Source organism: Nilaparvata lugens, chromosome X (assembly GCF_014356525.2).
Source record: "Nilaparvata lugens isolate BPH chromosome X, ASM1435652v1, whole genome shotgun sequence".
In the NCBI taxonomy this organism is placed as follows: Eukaryota; Metazoa; Arthropoda; class Insecta; order Hemiptera; family Delphacidae; genus Nilaparvata; species Nilaparvata lugens.
The window spans coordinates 66,653,346-66,674,101 of record NC_052518.1 but is presented as its reverse complement, the minus strand read 5'-3'; the positions used below and the strand labels follow the sequence as shown (position 1 = coordinate 66,674,101).

At 33.1% G+C, this 20,756-nt stretch overlaps 1 protein-coding gene across 14 annotated transcripts in view; it reads right to left on the bottom strand.

The window, feature by feature from the left end:
• Nucleotides 1-20,756, bottom strand: part of LOC111044977 (voltage-dependent calcium channel type D subunit alpha-1) — a 210,143-nt gene that overhangs the window by 80,446 nt on the left and 108,941 nt on the right. For all 14 annotated transcript variants that reach the window (XR_005572980.1, XM_039441464.1, XM_039441465.1 and 11 more), the window contains 3 exons: nucleotides 18,070-18,271; nucleotides 15,396-15,665; nucleotides 9,176-9,259 (listed from right to left, as the gene is read on the bottom strand). Coding sequence is in view for 13 of the 14 variants with exons in the window: in XM_039441464.1 (XP_039297398.1) it covers nucleotides 9,176-9,259; nucleotides 15,396-15,665; nucleotides 18,070-18,271 (556 nt within the window). In the remaining variant the exon portion in view is untranslated. The remainder of the gene's footprint in view (nucleotides 1-9,175; nucleotides 9,260-15,395; nucleotides 15,666-18,069; nucleotides 18,272-20,756) is intronic.

Below are 20,756 nucleotides of genomic sequence, written 5' to 3'. Positions count from 1 at the left end.
AAACAGTAAGGGACCCAGAATTGAGCCTTGAGGTACTCCAGCCTGGACCTCCAGTTTTTGAGATTTAATTTTTACTATTTCATTCCCATCCACCTTGGTAAGCTCAACACACTGGTTTCTACCTATGAGATATGATTCAAACCATTTTAGTTCTATACCATTCACACCTACAGTTTTTAGTATTTCCAATAATATTCTATGGTTCACACAATCAAAAGCTTTGGATAAATCAAGAAATATTGCGGCTGCCTTCTCACCTGAATCTATTATATCTATTAGTCTTTCAACAAGGGATATTATTGCAGTCTTAGTAGATTTCCCTTTCTGGAACCCATGCTGTTCATCACATATGAAATTAATTTCTTCCAGGTGCATCAATAACCTATTTAAAACTACTTTTTCAAAAATTTTACTTATTACATTTAGAATACTAATGGGTCTATAATTTTCAACTCTTTCAGAATCACCGCTCTTGAAAATTGGCAAAATTTTTCCTTGTTTCAGATCATCAGGGAAAATACCCTGCTCTAGTGAAGTATTAAGGAGATGCAATAAAGGGTCCATTAATTCATTTTCACATTCTTTTAAAATTTTGCTTGAGACCCCATCCAATCCTACTGTTTTTTTGTTATTCAATTTTTTATTATTCTTGACAACTCATCTCTTGATAATGGATGAAATTTAAATACCTTTTCAATTGGCTCAGCATTTAATGTAGTTGTATTATAAGTATTAGTGTTCAGTGACTTTTGGAGATTATATGCAACCTGTTGATAATATTTATTGAAAAAGTTACAAATGTCTATACTATCATCCATATAATTTCCATGTTCATCGATTATCCTAGGGACATTAGTAACTGTATCCTTTTGAGCTGCTCTCCTATTTCTATTAATTACCTCCCAAACAGCAGCATTAAAATTGGTACTAGTTGTTAATATTTCAGCTGTTTTCTTACACTTAGCTTTCCTCACTTCTTTTGCATAGTTTTTCTTTAGACATTTGTATTTGACCTCACTCGGAACATCCCTAACTAATTTAAATTCCTCATAAGCTTCCCTAACAATATTTCTTTGAGTAAGGATATCTTCAGTTATCCATTCATCTACTTTGTTTAATCTACTTTTTACTTTGACTTTTTTTATCGGACAGCATACACTAATGTGAAATCTTAGAGTATCAATGAATTGCTTATATTTGTAATTTAGGTTACAACTGTTATAAACACTACTCCAATTTTCTTGAAGCAGTTCCTGCTTCAAACAATTTATATTTCCTAGCTCATATTGCTGAATTTCTTTCACAAAAGTTTTTTTTCTGCTTGGATTCTGGCCCTGCAACTTAACATCTAAAATTTGATAGTTATGATCTGATAGATCTGAGCTACCTAACCTGACATTACAACCTTCTATATTTGTGAGGATATTATCAATAATTGTCTGTGAAGTTCGAGTTACTCTTGTGTATTCGTGGACCTTAATTTCTAAATTATTCATATTAATAATATCTCTAATATCCTCTGTCATTTTATCGTGCCTGGCAAAATCGGTATTGAAATCTCCTACTACTATAACATTTGTGAAACGAGCGGTTGTAATTTCCAAAAGTGTATGGAGCAGCTCACAAAATTTTTGCCAGTCTCTATTTGGTGACCTATAGATACCTAACACTACTACCTCAAATCGATCATCAATTTTTAACCTTAGTCCCGTCACCTCTAAATCCATCTCAACAGAAAATCTCTTAACAAAATCCAGTTCATAAGTTTGGGTATGTTTAGCATTGCTAGTGAATATACATACACCACCACTTCTATGAGCTATTCTACAAAATTCTGATCTCAGTGAATAGCCTGGAATCCCAACTTGATTTATTTCCTTTATTTTTAAGCCATGCTCTGTGAAAATAACAATGTCAGGATCCTCCTGTTTAAGAAATACTTCTAATCTGTCAATTTTGTTGCGAAGATACTGAATATTTTGATGATAAATACTAAAAACCTTACCATCTTGTGCTACTCTATCTCTAGCATTTGTAGCTATTTCCCTTTCCCTGTTTTGAGCCAATTTACTAAAAAATCGTTATTTGTTTTTTTGACTGTTTTTAAACCAGAGGATTGCAAACGGCTTTCAATCAGCTCTGCCAATCTATTACAAAAGATTACTTTGCCAGATCGATTTAGATGCAACCCATGATTAGTGAAGTTATGTCTTTTCAGCCTTTCATTTAGAAAACAAATCCCCAGTTGTTTAGAATTCTTATTTTTTAGGCTGTTGATTGTATTATGGATTGATTTGTTTGTCGAATTGATTGCTTCATTTAATTCTGGCCTATCAGACCTATTAGGAATAGTACTTATTATTAAGTTTGTTTTTTTGCTGAGTGGCACAATTTCCTTGATTTTTTCTGTTACTTGAGGAAGATGATTCAAGTTAGGTTCATTTATATTATTTGAGCCACCCAGTACAATTAGATAGTCATTTTCATCAAAGTCTTTAGTTTGTTCCCTAGCTGACTCTACAACTGCATTAATTGATGCACTTGGCTTGAAAAAACATTGGACATCAAATTTATTTTTTAATCTTTTATCAAGGAGATCACTGCAATCACGTCCATGACTGGATGTCAGTAGCAGAACTCTCCTTTCCTATCTTTATTTCCCTCAGCTATATTTTTGGTTGCTGTCTTCAAAACCTCACTGTACATTTTATTTCGACCATTTTCAGAGCATTTCCCATCATTTAGGTTAGATTCTATTTTTTTGCATTTGGACGGAGGTTCTATCATACATTTAGTATTATCAAATTTAGATTTTAGTTTCTTTATTTCCTCCGACATTAGACTACATTGATTTTTTAGATTTAGTATTTCTTTTTTATGGTCTTCATCTTGTAATTTTATAATCAGTTCCAAAGATTTAATTTCTTCTACCATCCCTAACCTTTCTTCCTCAGACGTTTTTAAAGTTACTTCTAATTGGTTTTTTAAATTAGTGTGGCTACTTTGTAGTTGAGCAACTTTTTCGGCTAAAGTAGTTTGAAGAACTGGGGTTTTTGGTTTTGGCGTTTTTGAATTTTGGTTTTGGGAATGCGTAAGTACTCTCGCTATGTTTACATTTCTATTATTAACCTTCGGTGTTTTACTTGAGCTCATCTTCCTATCTAAGAAATTATATTACTTGCAATAATAATAATTGATTTATAAATGATAGGATTTTAATTTGGTTATAATTTTAGTCAAGTAAACTATCTATGTTTATTTTTAAATCTCGAAAACCTAACCTCAAACTAACCTCTAAACGGTGTTTGGCTTTTTAAAATAGAATTAAGAATTAAAATCTAAAACAAAATGATAAAACGTGATCAAGAAACAATTAATAATGAAATAAACACAAAATTTGTACTTATCTGTGACTATTTATAACACAAAATCTTCCAAAACCCAGGAGCGAAATTATGTAGTACTTTCATTCACAACCTCTCAAGGTCAATCTCAAGGTCGAGGAAATTACCAAGTTCTAGGAATAGGAGATCATCCAGCACGTAGAACCAGTGATAGCCTATCTAATCGATAAATTCAATAAGAAATGCTCATGGCTATTATAAACTCAGATATCGAGATAGTTTAACGTTTTCAACAGGAGAACACTCAATTTACATAATTGAATAGAGGCAACCACATTTTATCTAGGCAGATGAGATAACCATGATTACAGAACAGCAGAGTTCCATTCGATAGATCCCATACAAAATGTTTTATGGATATTTGAAACTCAGAAATCAAGTTAGGCCTAATCTAGGTTTTTCACCAGAAGAACACTGGAATTGAACATTTGAATAAACATCTACAGTTCTAGGCAGAAAAGGTCACCCTGATTACAGAACTGCAGAGCTCCAAATTCCACACAACAATTTTCATGGCCATTTGAAACTCAGAAATCGAGATAATCAACGTTTTTACGTTTTGTTTGGAATTTGTCGATTATACCTCCACATTTCTCTAATCAGGGTGACCTCCTCTGCCTAGAATTGTAGTTGTTTATCCAGTTCAATTTCAGTACTCTTCTAGTGAGAACGTGGATTATCTCGATTTTCAAGTTTCAAATAGCCACCATAAAAAATCTTTCTCTGAATTCTTTTGAATGAAACTCACCAGTTCTGGATTCATGGTAATATTCTCCATCCAGAACTTTGATTTTCATTCCTCAAATATTTAAATTCAGTGTTCTTTTGATGAATTATATCGATTTCTGATTTTCAAATAGCCATAAAATATGTTGTGAGGAATTTATCGATTGGAACTCTGCAGTTCTGTAAGGTGGCCCCCTCTGCCCAGAACTGTGGTCTCCACCTCTCAAATATTCCAATTCATTGTTTTTCTGGTAAAAACATGAATTATCTGAATTTCTAAGCTTCAAATATACATAAAAATTTTCTTATTGAATTTATCGATTAGAACTCACCGTTTTTATGTCCTGGATGATCTCCTCTTCCTAGAACTCTCATAATCAAGGTACAATAAGCATTTCATCTGTGTTCTGACAAGAATAAACTTTTTAGTTGGACTCGAGAGAGAATTTTTTCAATACCATTTATTTCGACTATCATCATGAAACTGTTGTTATAACTGCTCATCAGGAAGTGTAGAACTATTGTTTCTGCGTCCATAACTGTCAATTTCAAATTTACTTTTGGAAAATGCTCTTCCAACCTTACACTGGCGATGTTATGTACGATTTAATTTCTGCAATCGTGAAATAATGTCGTACCTATTTCTACTGTGAAGTGAGCGTAAAATAAGCGTACTGCGCATGTGCAGCGATCGTAAAATAGATTCGGGTTTCTACTTTGAAATCAACTATTTTACTATGATTTTTGAGTTAGTAGAGAAGTGTTTCACCAGCAATTATAAAGATACAATTTAGACAAGGAATAATGACATTCAAATAAAAAATATTGAAATACGAGTATCATTGTAGTATTCAATATTTAGAATATTATATTGTAGTATTATGAATATTCATTACTCTAAATATCAAAGATAAGATGTTGGTACTGATAGATATCCTCATCTAAGTTGAACGAATTAAATAAGAGTATTCTCCACGTGTGATAATATAGCCTACCTCTAGCTCTGAGCTTCTGACACACATATCTTGCAGATCTTACGGATAGATCTGAGTTTAGTAAATGACCAAGTGTGTAATTGGGATGCAATTACATTATATATGAGTTCAAGATCTGTGAAAAATTCCAGTCCAGTTAAGATTGAGAGGCCATTTTCAATTCAACTACCGCTAGCACTTGCCATAGAACAATTACGTCATAAAACTATTCTATTAGACTTCAAGTGTTTTTCTTCAAAACAACACCAAAACCAGCCTGTTGAATAACCTAAACCTTGTTTAGTTGAATAAATATGAAATGCATATTAGCATAAAGCTGTAAAGTAACTATTAAAGCATCTTATTATGTTTAATGTATCGAAAATTATTTGAAGTCCAAAAATATAATTAAGATGGTACAATTATTGAATTAAAAGTTGGCATTCACAATGTATTTCAGCGAACATAAACCTCTTCTACAATTTAATGTTGAACCGTTATTAACGAATTGTTCAGTTTTCATAATTATTTTATTTGTAGGTAGCCTACTGGAGTATCAATAATTATTGGTATTCAGCATTGAATTATCCTTGTGGAATCATTTTTGATAGTTTATTATTTCTGAAAAATTGAGTGTTTTCACAAGTACGCGTTGAATTATTTTCAGGCTTGATGATTTTGACGAAAGCTTTTGAATTTATTATAGTCAACGATTCCAATTTATCTAATAAAGATTAATGCATTGTCGTAATCTAATCATGCCTTCCAAATAATAACAAAGTAATAACTCGCAATGGGCCATATGAATAAAGTTGAGCATTTGCTTATACTTCTAAAATATGGATCATTTGCTTCATTTTCTATGAATAAACCTGAGCAAAACCTTTTGCTCATGCTCATCAAAAAAATAGTTTGAGCATTTGCTCAAAAGTAAAAGCTTACACTCAAAATTGTATGAATAAACTAGAGCATTTGCTCAACTTTTGAAGCAAATGCTTCAGAAAAGGTGAATCTAGTCTAGAGCAGCTTATCACCTTTTGCTCATAGTAAAATGGCTCAACTAATTCGTATGAGGAAGAGGTAACTATACAGTACCAGATACAATCACAACCAATAGTTGAGAACTATAGAACTCTTTTTAGATTCAACCTTGATATATATCACCATTATTCCTACAAAAGAATAAATACAAATGATAGACCTGATATGAAGATAGCCATTAAAAATAAAGAAATAGGCATTTAAGAAAATGAGAGTGTAGACGATTATAAGAAGGCTATTGATATTATAAGAATATGCTGAAGATTATTATGGAAATGACATTTTTTCACGCTATTATTTTAAAATTCTAAACTCAACTAACATAAAACTCTATTCATAAAATAGAAAACAGAGCAGACGACGCAAACACAAGCGGTGCCCCCTACTTGCATATTTAGCGCTTCCGTGAGCTATAAAAACAAAGTAAGGCTACAAAAGCGAATCAGCTGATGAAAAATCTTCAAAATACGTGAGCATTTGCTCCAGAGTTTAGGAGTATAAGGTAAAGCTTATTCATATAAAAATGAGCAAACGCTTTTGCTTCTACCTCTTGCTCATGAGCAAAACCTTATGCTCCATGCTCTTGCTCATGAGCATTTGCTCTGGTCTTATTCATATGGGCCATTATCTCAGCTTAACTTACGAGCATGCGTAAATGTGCTCCTTTGAATTTCATGAAATTATCTAACCTACAGGAGATCTAATTCTTTAATATTACGGACCAATTCATTCATGCTTTTGAATCTTTTATTTTGATTATATTTCAAGTATTATTCTCATGAATATCATCTGGACACTGTATCATTCGTGATATTATTGAACAATTTATTATTCTAGTTGTTCGTGCTTGTAACTAATCAAAAATGCTTTGAAGTACAGTGCGTTTGTTATGTATTGAAGGGCACTTTAAACTGTCACAGAAGTAAAACCGTCTCGTGATTGAAGATTATAGTAATCGAAATATTCCTACCCAATTCTAAGGGATAGAATAATACTAAAAGGTGGAATGTGTGTTGACGTGTGAAGGTGATCTAAATATACGGAATACTATAGTAAGGTGTGATGTATTCATGGAGAAACCTAGAAAAAGAGACCTACAGAGTTGATATTTTTCTAATAGACCTATGAATAATTATTATCTTAAGCCAGTCCTACATTGTCTATTACTACAACTTGTCATCGATTGTATAGCAGTTTGGAGACTTGACTTGCAATCACAAACCTTTGTCGGTAGTGGTGTCTAGGATGTCAAGACATGAAATGAAACATTGTTTTTATCCACGACCATTTCATACCTTTTATAATTGGGTTCTATTACAGTTTCGCAATTCTTGAAAAATCAGGCATATTTTTAAATAATATACTTTTCAAGGAAGTTGTGAGATGAGGCTATTAAAGAAATCAACAGGTTAGCATGGATTTCCAAATCAGAATCAATTCATATTTGATTGGGTTAACTTCGTGAAGAGAAATTGCACAACTGAAATCAGCTGATTTGGCCGTAGCTATTCTCTATCAATTGTATCAATAACGTAGAATTTATATATTTTTTGGCCCAGTTTTGGTTAATATTTCATGTGAAATTGAATTTGAATTGAATTGAAATTGAACTGAATTGAAATTTGAATTAATTGAATTGTGGGTTGTTAAATTTTAATTTGGATGATAATCTATTTTCTCAAAGCCTATTTTGGTTGAAAATGTGATTTTTGAGTTATAATCTTCCAGGTATCTGAATCTTAATCATTTAGACTACCTACTGTATACTGAGATACTGGAATAAGTGGAATAGAAGTTTTGATCAGATGCCTGTGTTTCATTCCTTCTCAGTTTTCTTTTCATCTGACAAAATAAGTAAATAGATTGAATAGTTATCCTTCCACTTCTACTATTTCTATTCTAGCATATAAATACCGGTAGGTCATTTTTTGATCATTAATTCTAGAAAACTTAGACCGCTGTATACAAAGTTGTGGTCAGAGACTGCAGTTTGTTTCGACCACTCTCTGGTGGTCGTGGATCTGTAATGTGTATGCAACAGTAATTGTATTCGGCACGCTTGAGATATGTAAGACACTACTTGCTTTGATCGTGTCCTAACCAACTCCTGTTTCAAAGAATCAAAGACTGACCAATGACTGTCTTTTTTCACTTTGAAATCCTTGCAATTGGTAAACATACACATCGGCCAGATGACGCTCAAACAGTGAGCCAATTTCCACCGTGTTAGGTAAATTCTTCATATTGCGCAGAATGAATGAACAAACAATAATGTATTCAATCCATTTGCAAGAATAAAGATCAACATTACGTTGAAAATTATAAAATGTAATAGAACTATTTGGTATATCTGTATAATCGTGTTAATTATATATAATCATATCTATTTTGTATTATTCAAGAAATGAATTTTAGCGTATATGTAATAATAGTTATAGGAGACTTTATAATTGTGTTGATGGATTACTAGAGTCTCCTATTGTGACTCTAATCAATCTTTCTGATTGTATTCCTTTCAAAAAAATTTCTTCCATGGAAGTAAAATAATATTTTATAAGTTATAACAATAAAAATTGATTATATTTTCCATTAAATGAGTTTTCCAATTTCATTGAATTCTTAGAGATTTGATCTTTGCCACTCTAATACCGACAAGCAGTGATTCATTACAAATGTTCGGAACAATTTGTTACAGACCGGAGTACTACCGAGCTACATACTTACATTCTTTAAGTTGATATTTTATTCCTTGCATGTGGATAAATAATTGACGACATGTCGGTAAGTGAAAAAATTGCATGTCGTCATTGATATCGAGGTTTGTCGTGGATCTAAAAGCAATTTTCAATATTGTGGAATATTACATTGGAGCTGTATCAATTTTAAATATTTCTCTATGCTTTAATAAATCACTGGCTCTTATTCATTGTAGAACGTTTGTGAACATGACAATTTTATACTGACATGTAAGATTGAAAAAATTAATTATGAGAAATAAAAAAAAACATGATGAAAGTGTTCCATGCTTACATTCAAATCCCCATACACGATGTCAATGAAACTTCCCAAAACTATCACAAAATCGAAAACGTTCCAAGCATCTCCGAAATAGTTCTGAAAAAGAAAGCAAATCAATTGTAATCGAAATTCTTTATTCTCCAAAAAAGATTAACAATACATTTGTATGTAAAAAATAAAAATACATTCCATTGAAGGCTCCTCTTATGGGCACATGCCTGTGAGAGAGGAGCGAGTTGTCTAGTAGCATCCAATATACATAATCTTAAATTTAACTATTCATAGCTATGAAAAATATGACTATGAATACAATAAAAATAGAAAAAAATTATTTAAGAAAAAATAGAACTAGTGTAACAAATAAAACAAAACTCAATCTGGAGAGAGGTATTATTATGAATAAAAATAAAATAAACCAAAACTAAAAACGAAGTGGGAAGCACAGTGAGATCGACGAACAAAATAAAATCGTTAAAAAAGATACAATAATTGTTGAAAACCTGCTTTTTTGACCAAGGATCGAGAACACTCACATCCAACAAGCGCACTCATTCACACATTCGTTATTCACTCTCAATTTTTATGTAGGCTAATGTACAATTATTAGCCGAAAAAGGTACAATCATCGGAAAGAGTAAGGTGATACTAAAATACCTTCCTGCTCCTCTGGGTTTAGGGAAGTCACCCAATATTTGACTAATTTTTTATAATGACTTATTCCCAAATTGACAGGATTTTTCAAATAGACGGGCAGTTTTTGAAAAAGGAAATACATTTTATAATGTGACGAAGTGGAGGAGAAAGATCTAGTAAGTCTGGGGTTGACGATACCGATATTTACAGCTGTTCTTGTGTTATAATTGTGAATGATATTAGAAAATATAGCTACTTTGTGTTTGAATATATAGGTACAAAGTTAGGGTTGTTATGTATAATTGTTGTACATTTAATACCTTAAATTCTTCAAAGAGATAATCTGATGGATATGTTAGTGGTTTGCGTAAGGCGCTTTTCATTATAAGTTTCTGAACAGTTGATAAAGGAGCCAATGTGGTTTTGAATGTACCACCCCAAGCTATAATACCATACTGTAAGATGGACTGAATGTAAGCAAAATAAACTTGTTTTATTATAGTGGGTGTAAGGATTCCGCTTAATGATGCAAATACATAAATAAATTTTCGGAGCCTATTTCTAAGGTAGTGTATATGATTGCTCCATTTCAGCCGACAATCAAATATCACGCCGAGGTATTTATATTCATATACTCGTTCAATACACTCACACTGACATTGTGTATAATTATTCTGTGCGCCACAGGTGTGTAATTTCAGTTCTAGACCGATTGGATCACCATTGGCTCTAATGGAAATAGGTAGGTATTTCGTCTTGCTGATATTGATGGTTAGTCGATTATCATCAAACCAGTCCTTCACAACACCCAATCCTACCTCAGCTGCGTGAAAAACCTCATCCCAGTTGTTTCCCTCAAAAAGCAACGCGGTAACGTCTGCATACAAATATATATGACTATTATCAATATTCACCTTACTCAGGTGACTCATTGACCTTACTCAGGTCAATGAAAATGTGATTGATCACAAAGCTCTCGATCATAGTATGAGTAGAAGTGAGAGTGAATCACCTTTTTAATAATATCTTAATTACTATTATCTGAATAATATCTTATTGAATAATATATTATTATATTCATTTTAAATAATACACGACTTCGTTTTTTATCAATATGGTTTTTATCTATACTAAAGGAAAGAACTGGCTTATACACGTACGAGATAGGAAAATTATGTTTGACTCATCATCACGTCTGAACTACTGGACTGATTAACATGAAATTCTGCATATAGATTCTAATTAACCTAACCGAAGATTGTTATACTGTATAGTCCAGCCAATGAATGCTCAAAAAAGGGTATAGAGGGAAATGTTTGGAGGACAATTTTTGATCCCGCAACTCTGTTTTGGGTGGTAAGGAGGTCAACATAACATTGAATTCTCTTTAAAATGATGTATTATTCCACTATTCCAAGTTTTCCTTCCATTGTTATAGCAGCTTCAATGTAGGGGGTGAAATTTTCATTGCTACAACAAGTCTCAACTCGGCGGTTCCACATCTTCTAAAGAGGAGATAAAGATGCGCACTTTTGGTATGGTCACCTACCAACTAGTCCAAATTAAGCTGCAAAATCAAAAATTGTCTCACAGATACCCACTTCAAATGTCAATGTCAAACAATCAATTGTTGCAGCTATGAAAATTTCACCCCCTACATTGAAGATGATATAACAATGGAAGGAAAACTTGGAATATTGAAATAATACATCATTTTAAAGAGAATTCAATGTTCCACAAACCTACGGTGAGCATCAATTTCCACAATGCATTGTTGGAGAGTTATAAGCCCTGAAAAAGCAAAAAATTGGATAAAAACCTGTTATTCTATCAATTACACATCTTAAAGAGTGAATATCTCGGGAACTGTTGAGAATATTACAAAACTCCATAGAACAAAACGTGTAGAGAATTTATAAAGCTTCATTTTGGAATAGTTAGTTATTCTGGTTGAACATATTATTCTCAAGATATGAGCGTGGGAGCAAAACACTGAAAAATGCAACTTCTAAACCATCCTCATTCCCTTAGCACATGAGTTGGGAATCGGGTCATTTGATATATTCTTCTCCCAACTAGTCTAAAAAATGATGCAAAGTCCAAAATTGTGTTTAAACCATTCCCTACAAAATCCTTTGTCAATTGGTCTATTGTTGCAAAAATGGAGATTTCACAATCAACACTAAAGCTGCTGCAAAAGGTGTAGGGAAATTCGTAAAAGTATGAAATTATACATCAAATTGAAGTAAATTCAATGTTCTATAAGTTCATAATCAGCATGGATTCTTCCCATCGATTTTTAAAAAGTTATAAGAGCAAAAATTGGAAAAAATTGGAGGCAAACATGTTTTTTTTTCAAATATGTCACACCTTCGAGAGTGGATATCTCGAAAACTAGGGAAGATATAGAGAAAGTTGTAGGATAAATAATATAGGAAATTATGTGAGCTTCAATTTTGTATATCACAATTATGTCTGTAAGATACACAGTTTCCGAGTTATATGCGAGAAACCAAAAAATGGTACCTTTGAATCACCCCCACCCCCTTAGCACAGTGGGTAGGGGTGGGGACTTTTGATATGTTTACCTCCTTACTACACTAAACAGAACTGTGGGGTCAAAAATTGTCTTCCAAACATTTCCCTCTATAACCTTTCTTAGACTGGACTATATAGGCCTGTTTTCAATTCTTCAAGATTTCATTACGTCAAGTTTTCAATTTGTCATACTTCCAGTTCTTATATGAACATTTCTTTTAAAAGGGAAATCAGAAGATTGGTAGGTTTATGATTGGAGATCCCATTCGAATAGGAATAACTGATTTTCTGTCGCATCAAAATTTTGGGTCCGCCATTTTGAATCCAACTTCATCTTTTTAAATTGGAAGGTGGTCATATGGTACATAAACACCATAAACATATAAGCACATAAACATATGGTGGTGGTATGGAACAGAATTTCAAGATAAAATTAATGGTGAAAACCGCACATCGATATCTGAAACTGTTCAAAAGTTATTCTCACTCATCCATCTATCATCTTCAGGCTAGGAAAGAGCTGGCTTATACACGTACGGGATAGGAAAATTATGTTTGACGCATCATCACGTCTGAACTACTGGACTGATTAACTTGAAATTCTGCATATAGATTCTTAATTAACCGATGATGGTTATAGGCCTATTTTCAATTCTTCAAGATTTCATTAAGTCAAGTTTTCAATTTGTCATGCTTCTAGTTGTTGTATAGAAGCAGCTGAACATTTCTTTCAAAAAGGACTAAGTACAGAGGACGCCATGCTTAAATTTATCTCTGAAATATATAATGGAATAAACAATAATAAGAAATGTGCCGGCCTCTATTTGGATATCCGAAAAGCGTATGATACTGTGAATCACGATATATTGTTGGGAAAATTGCAAGACTCAGGAGTTAGAGGTGTATGTAATAATTGGTTTAAAAGCTTTCTAAGTAATAGGTCACAACAGGTAAGGATTGGGGATTCGCTAAGCGAGCTAAAACTTATAGATACAGGGGTAGGTCTGCCTCAGGGGTCCGGTCTATCAGCTGAGCTGTTCCTTGTGTATGTTAATGATCTTTGTAACGGCAACTTTGAGGGATCTGTCACAGCCTTTGCCGACGACACAGCACTGAGTTACAGTGCAGATGATAGGGGTCAGTTGGCTCAGATGATTAGTGAAGATTTGAAGAAATTGAATTTATGGCTGCAGGTGAACGCCCTAGAACTGAATGCCAGTAAATCCCACATAATTGTCCACAAGCTGAGGCCTGAAGGAAATGATTTAATGAATATATCATTTCATTCAAATGAATGTGATAGTCCAATAAACTGCACATGTGAAAAGATTTCAGAAGCACCCCAAGTTAAATATCTAGGTATTATAATTGATTCCAAGCTTACTTGGAACCAACAAATAATTAAATTGAAGAGGGAACTTACGTGTGTATGCAGAAAATTTTACTATATAAGAAATTTATGCCCCGAATATGTCATGGAATCGCTGTACTATGCACTCGTAAACAGTAGACTACAATATGGAATAGCGGTATGGGGAGGAGCTTATTTTAATAACATTAAACCTCTTGTCACCGGGCAAAAATACATATTGAGGACCATAGACAGAAAACCAAGATTATTTAGCTCTTTGCCAATTTTCAGAAAATGGGGATTTCTACCACTAAGGTATCTGTATTTCTTCAAAGTATTGTCAATTTTCTTTTTTAGAAGTGGACAAGTGAACGTTGCTAACCGCGAATATTATCTCCGATCCGCAAGTAATTTAACCAGACCAAGACCACACAAAGAAATCTTTAAACGTTTTTATTTATTTATAGCCCCAAAAGTATACAATGAAATTCCAATTAGCATAAGGCAGCAAAAAAATCCGAGAAGTTTCAAGTTTTTTCTGAAGAATTGGTTATTGGAAAAGCAGGATGTTGAAGTGTGGTTTAGAGATCTCAGATAAAAACTTAATAATATTGCAATAGAAGTATAGTTACAGGTCATTTAAATAAATCTATTCAATGTGTGAAATATTCAAATCTAAGCTTAGTAGGTATTTGTTTCTGTTTGTGATGTAAATAGATATTATTATTCAAGGTAAAACAACCCAAGTTGGAGAGTGTAGATATAAGTGATTAAGTGCCCTAAGATTGCTCTAGAATAGATAGATGGCAAGGGATACGTTAAGTTGAATTTTTCACCTTATGATGAATGGATGTAAGTGGAAGAGTAATTATATTGTTTGTTTTTAAATAGAGAAGACAAGTTTTGTTGATTCTAGTACCTAACAGTTTTCTTCGCGACAGGGATGTAGTAATTATTATTTATAGGTTTATAATTTTTCTAAATGACTAAAACTATTTGCTGGTAACTCCCATAAAGGAATCCTCGGGAGTACCTAATTTCTCTGATAAGGAAGCAATTGTATGATTATTTTGTTATATAATTTCATTGAAAATTGAAATGTTTCTTCATACTGTTATGTTATATGTTTTCATTTGAAATTGTAATTGTGATTTTTCTTTTTTACGAGAAATAAATTATTATTATTATTATTATTATTATTATTAAATAAAACAGCTTGATACTAAGAAACTACCAGTCTCAATCAGTGGTGGACTGTAACCTTGTGGTTTACAAGCTAACAATCGCATGGCACTCTTTACAATATACATTCCCTGCTCGATGTTGAAACTTCCAGATAACTAAGGATTGATGATTTAGTAGCAAACAAAACTAGTGATGTATCAGTTTTTCAACAAAAAAGTGGTTGTTACAATTTTAAGTCGATTCATTTTTAAAATGAATGAATCCATCAATATACCACAAAATTATCTTCACTTCAACACGAAAGGATTTCATTTCTCATAACAATTTATATAATTTAATAGAACAACTTATTATTTCTTCTCAATCAGGTTTTCCATCACAAGAACCACTTCTGACATTTTGCTATTAAGACATTCGTTTGATCTTCATAAAAACTTTTCAATTCACATAGCAGGCAAGTAGCAATATCCAAACCAAAATCAAATCAAATGTTTGTTTATTATTATTTATAAATCAACGTCTTACCTTAAATCGGAATGCTGCAAGTTTAAACACAAACTCGAAGGCAAAAACAATACTGAAGAATACGTTGAGCACATCCAACACTTTTGTATAGCCTGGGGGCTGCTTGTGAAACTTCATTGCCAACGTAATTGTGTTCACCATGATAAGAATGAAAATAGTGTATTCGAATGGTTGAGATGTGACAAACCACCATACTTTGTACTGAAATCTATGTTTCGGAATGTACCTTCTCACTGGCTTTGCTTTCAGAGCAAATTCTATGCAGTTCCGCTGAAAATATTAGAGGAAATAGGTCAATAATGATCCAAATATTGAAATTAGGAGTATAGATCAATAAACATACATTGAATCGAACAATGGATCCAATTGGAGAAATGAGGATCCAATTGGAGAGGTGCCAGGGACACTGCTTGGCCGCCGGCAGTGGTGCTGTTTGAACAGGTTCCGGACATCTACTGGAAGATGCGCCCAGTCTCTTGCCTTATGGGGCTTTACATCTGACCCATACTGTGAATGTGGCGAGATACAGACAATGGAGCACTTGGTTTCAAACTGCCCTCTTTTCACATGTGAGGGAGGATTCATGGAGGTGGATCAAAGGAGTATTGCAGAGAATTGACATTTGAGACAAACCCATGGAGGCCATTCCAAAATATGCAGTAATACTGCATATAGCATACTGTCCTTCAATGTACATCTTTAATGTAATTTTTTTTTAATTATGACATGTCACAATTAAAAAGTTATAAGAGCAAAAGTAGCAAAAAATCGAAGGAAAATGTGTTTTTTTTAAATGTTACATCTTTTAGAGCGGATATCTCGAAAACTAGGGAAGATATAGAAAAAGTTTTTTGATCAATATTGTAGAAAATTATGTAAGCTTCAATATCTTATGGCATAGTCATGTCTGTAAAATGCATAATTTCCGAGTTATATGCGAGAAACTAAAAAATGGTACCTTGAACCACCCTCACCCACTTAGCACAGTGGGTAGGGGTGGGGACTTCTGATATGTTTACCTCCTCACTACCCTAAACAGAACTGCGGGGTCAAAAATTGTCTTCCAAACTTTCCCTCTATAACACTTCATTGACAGGGCTATATGAAACAATAACAATTTTATTATTGAGGAACAAAATAACTATCTACATTCATAGACTTGTTTGTATTCATTGTCATTCACATCGATGGAATATTGAATAATTCATTGAGGAACATGAAAATCAAAATCAGAGTACTCTTTCCAAAATAATATTTCTATTTTCCACAAAATTTTTCGGCTTCAAAGCCATTTGAAATTTTGCTTTCAATTTTTATGTAAATACAAGTAGCCCTAAACAAGGAAATAAGCATTTATTGAGGAAATACAATATTATAGGAAACTGATTGTACTCCATGGTTTATTCAATGACAGATGTATTGGAAACATGATGATATTAATCATTATCAGGAAATTTTCTAGTTCTTTGTCTCTCTTTGAAGTTTCCTGGCAATGCCAGTACAGCACTAAGGATGAACTTCTTTCGAGACAAAAGTTCCAATGTACTGCATCTATGATACTGATTGGTTATTGGTACAAGTACTGTATGCACCCTTCAGCACAAAATAGGGGTAAAAAAAGGAGACGGTGCCGCGCTACCTGTGCACTGGGCTCTTGTTCCAAAAAGGAGGGAGCATCCTCTAACTCTCGACTAGAATTACTTTATAGTCCTCTGATTCCGCTTCATTACTCTCATTAGTAGCCCCGTGTGCTTTATTGAAGGCAGTTCTAGCTGGTAGCTGGTAGCAACAACTTATCTATCACTTTGCACCTTACATCTGTTACTTGTATTTTCTGCAATAATTGAATGTAAATCAGTGATCAAGTACTTGTAATTACTGTATTATTCCCAATGGTTTATTTGATGAAACTCAACTTACTCACAAGCTGTAAACAGACTAGCTTGAGTTACATTCAATTCTATACTTATTGAACGTCCAATTTTGTGGCGTCCTTCCAAATTTTATTAGTTTGAACACAACTTGGCAAACATATGATGTGTATCATGTGTTTGTCAAGTTCCATTCAATCTCGTAGAATTTATAAGAACGGCTAACGAATGTACGTCCAAAAATTGATTTGGGTTTTACATACCACGTACGTTTGACTAAATTTGTACTTGTCATCGATAGTAATGTGTGTGTTTATCCAATCACTGTATGCTACCACTGGTTTACAGCTGAAAGTGCCTTCAAGTAACCACACTGGTCCACCAATATTTTACTCGGAGTGGAAACATTAACAATAGACCACGAAAATGTCGAAATCAAATAACAATAGGTGACCTCTGATGGGTCTCTAGAACTTCTACCTGTCCATCCATTGTTTTCGGCGGCCCCGTCTCATTTCTTTAACCCCAAAGTAGATAATAATAATGATAATTTTTTGATAATAATACTGATGGTTATGCCCACATAAGCTCTTAGGCTTGTGCGTGGGTAATGAATGAGAGGGATGATGATGATGATGAGAGATGATGACTACTTTTTAGGTAGTCGGGACCGACGGCTTATCGTCTCCTCTGAAAGATGTTAATAAATTATTTGGTTCTGTGTATTTAGAAAATGAATTTATCTGTTGTAGGTACATCCAAACATATTTAATTGAAGAAATAATGGAATTTTATCTGCTTACCTGATTTTTATCAAGCTCACAATTTTTATACTCTTGCTCTCCCTCATTCTGAAATGTAACAATGACGAAACCTACAAATATATTGACCATGAAGAATGCTATAATAATGATGTATATTATGTAGAAGGCAGCCACTATAGGTCTGAAGTTATGGATAGGTCCAATGTTTTCCCCATTTGAATCAATAGATGTGTAAAGTAATCTGTGGACAAAGTAAACAAGTAAGTTAAGAAACTTGAAGTAAAAATAGTATTTGTAAAAACAATGATTCTTTAAAAGTTTATAAGTGAGATATGGCAGCTTTGGTGGTTTGTGACCCACGTTTAGAGGGTTATGTAACTCTATTTTATTGTTTGAAATGACCTAAAATCGCTTAATATTAACATGCAATGCAAATAGAGTTTCTTGCATCATTGAGGCGACTCTATTGGTTTTGCACTGCACTGTTGAGGCCTTGGTTTGCACTGCAACAAACTTTCAGTGGTCACCTATCTCTAATGCTGCCATATCTCAGTTAATATCGATCAAATCTTAAAAAATCTGGTACCAATCAAAAGGTAATTGAATTTACTAAAAATAGTTATTTTTGTATTTTTTTTTGTAAAGCCAACGTTTTCTGAGTTATTCAAGAAACAAAATTTTATGGCCGCCATATTGTTTTATGAATTTGAAAAATTCATCATAATTTTTTTGTAGCTTTGTTATAAATGACTGTGCGAAGTTTCAATTTTATATGTTCAACCATTATTTAGAAGAAAAATAATAAGTGAAAAAAGCAAAATGACCGCTGTGTGAGTAACTGAAGACTTCCTGACGGTTTAAATATGCTATTTAGATAATATGTTTGTTACCCAGGTACAATGCCCTCCTAGAGTGTTGGTAGGCAGTTCGTAAACACGTTTCTTTTCAATATATTATTCTATATTATGGAAGAGTAGATTGGAAATTGAAAGGGTGACATGAATGTTTTGTAAGTAAATTTTTTGTTTCAAAGAAATAGACTGAAATAAAATAATTCTTATATCTTGACCACTTAATGTGGAAAATGATATTCATATTGAAATTTGACAGACACTTTTTCAACCCTAGGCTGCATAGTTAAGCAACTTTTTTCGAGATGGAAAATGTTCATATTCGGTAGAAAGGCTCAGTTAAAATCTAAAGATTTTTCATAGAAAGAGCTTCAAAATTTTGCCAGTGATACGACCAAATTCAAATTCAGATTCAAATTCTTTATTCAACAAAACAAGCATATAGTAATCAAACATTTATTAATCGCCCATATGGGCCTCATGGGTCGACAAATCAGTACTCGATCAGAAACATTTATACTAAAAGATCAGTAAGATGTTATGCTACACTATTATATTATATACAATATGCAGATAAAATAGATCATATTAAATACTACAAAAATTAGTAAAATAAATAATTCCATACACTGAGTACAAAGTAAAAAATTAAACAAACATGCTATGAAAGGCATAATTAATAATAGCTTTAAATATTTTACAACTTATGAAAAAATAACGAACTTGAGTAGTCTAAGTTGAAGTCAACATAATGATACATTTTTCTGTAATGAGAGGCCCAAGAAAGCGATTAATAACCATTTACAGGTACACATGGGTTGATACGTATAAGTAACGTATGCGCTACAGGAGTCAAAGAAGAGAGAAAAAACTGATGAGGGAATAAACGAATTAAAAAAAAAAAACCAGCAAGGAAATACTTGTGAAGAATGAATAGAGAAAACTATTAGTAAATGGAACGGTGCAATCGCCTACATTCCCCACTGCTAAGAGCAGTCAGCCAATCCGCTACAATTATTTTGTATTGTGATGACGAACGCCCTGCATGTCTACTTATTTCTGTAGGACAATAAATTTATTTCTCAGAATGACATGTATAAGGTAGGAGAAGTTCCTGTCACATACTGATCGAGTGTTCCTTTGAAGCCCAGATAGGTGTTGTACACCACTTCTTGTGCTATAGCTGTGATTAATGATGCCAGTTAGTGATATATCATTCTTGAATGCAAATAGAAGTACAGACCTAATGTGCAGTTTCTCAATGGTAGATACTTTCAGAGTGTCATAGACGAGCTCAGATGGGTATCTTCTCTCCAGGCCAAGACCAGCTTTTATGATAGCCCTCTGCGTCACTGATAAGCTTTTCAGATGAGATTCAAACATGCATTTAATCCGTAGAGTAAAACTGATTGCACAAAGGCAAAATATATCACTCTTAGTTCTTTTGTATTGAGAATTCCCTGCAATCGATTGAAAACATAGATCGTTCTTCTCATCTTCTTTTTAAGGTAGCTGACATGAGGTGACCAACTCAGTTTACTGTCTACTATGATGCCCAAGTATTTGAATTCTGACAGTCTTTCGATAGTTTGACAACTACACTCAGCATTGGTTACTACGTAACAAGTATGGAGTCTGAGCTAAAGATCAGTAGAAGGTGATCTGTTATTTTTTTTAGATATATTGGCATTACTTTATTTTTAGAAATATTCATACTTGATATGTTATTATTGAAACAAATGTTTGGATCCAATACACCTGTAAATGCTGTGTTGTAGACCTCCTCCCAGCTTTCACTCTCGAAGAAAAAGAAGCATGCTCCCTCCTACATTAGAATGAATAATATCAATAATGTATATGAGGAATAATACAGGA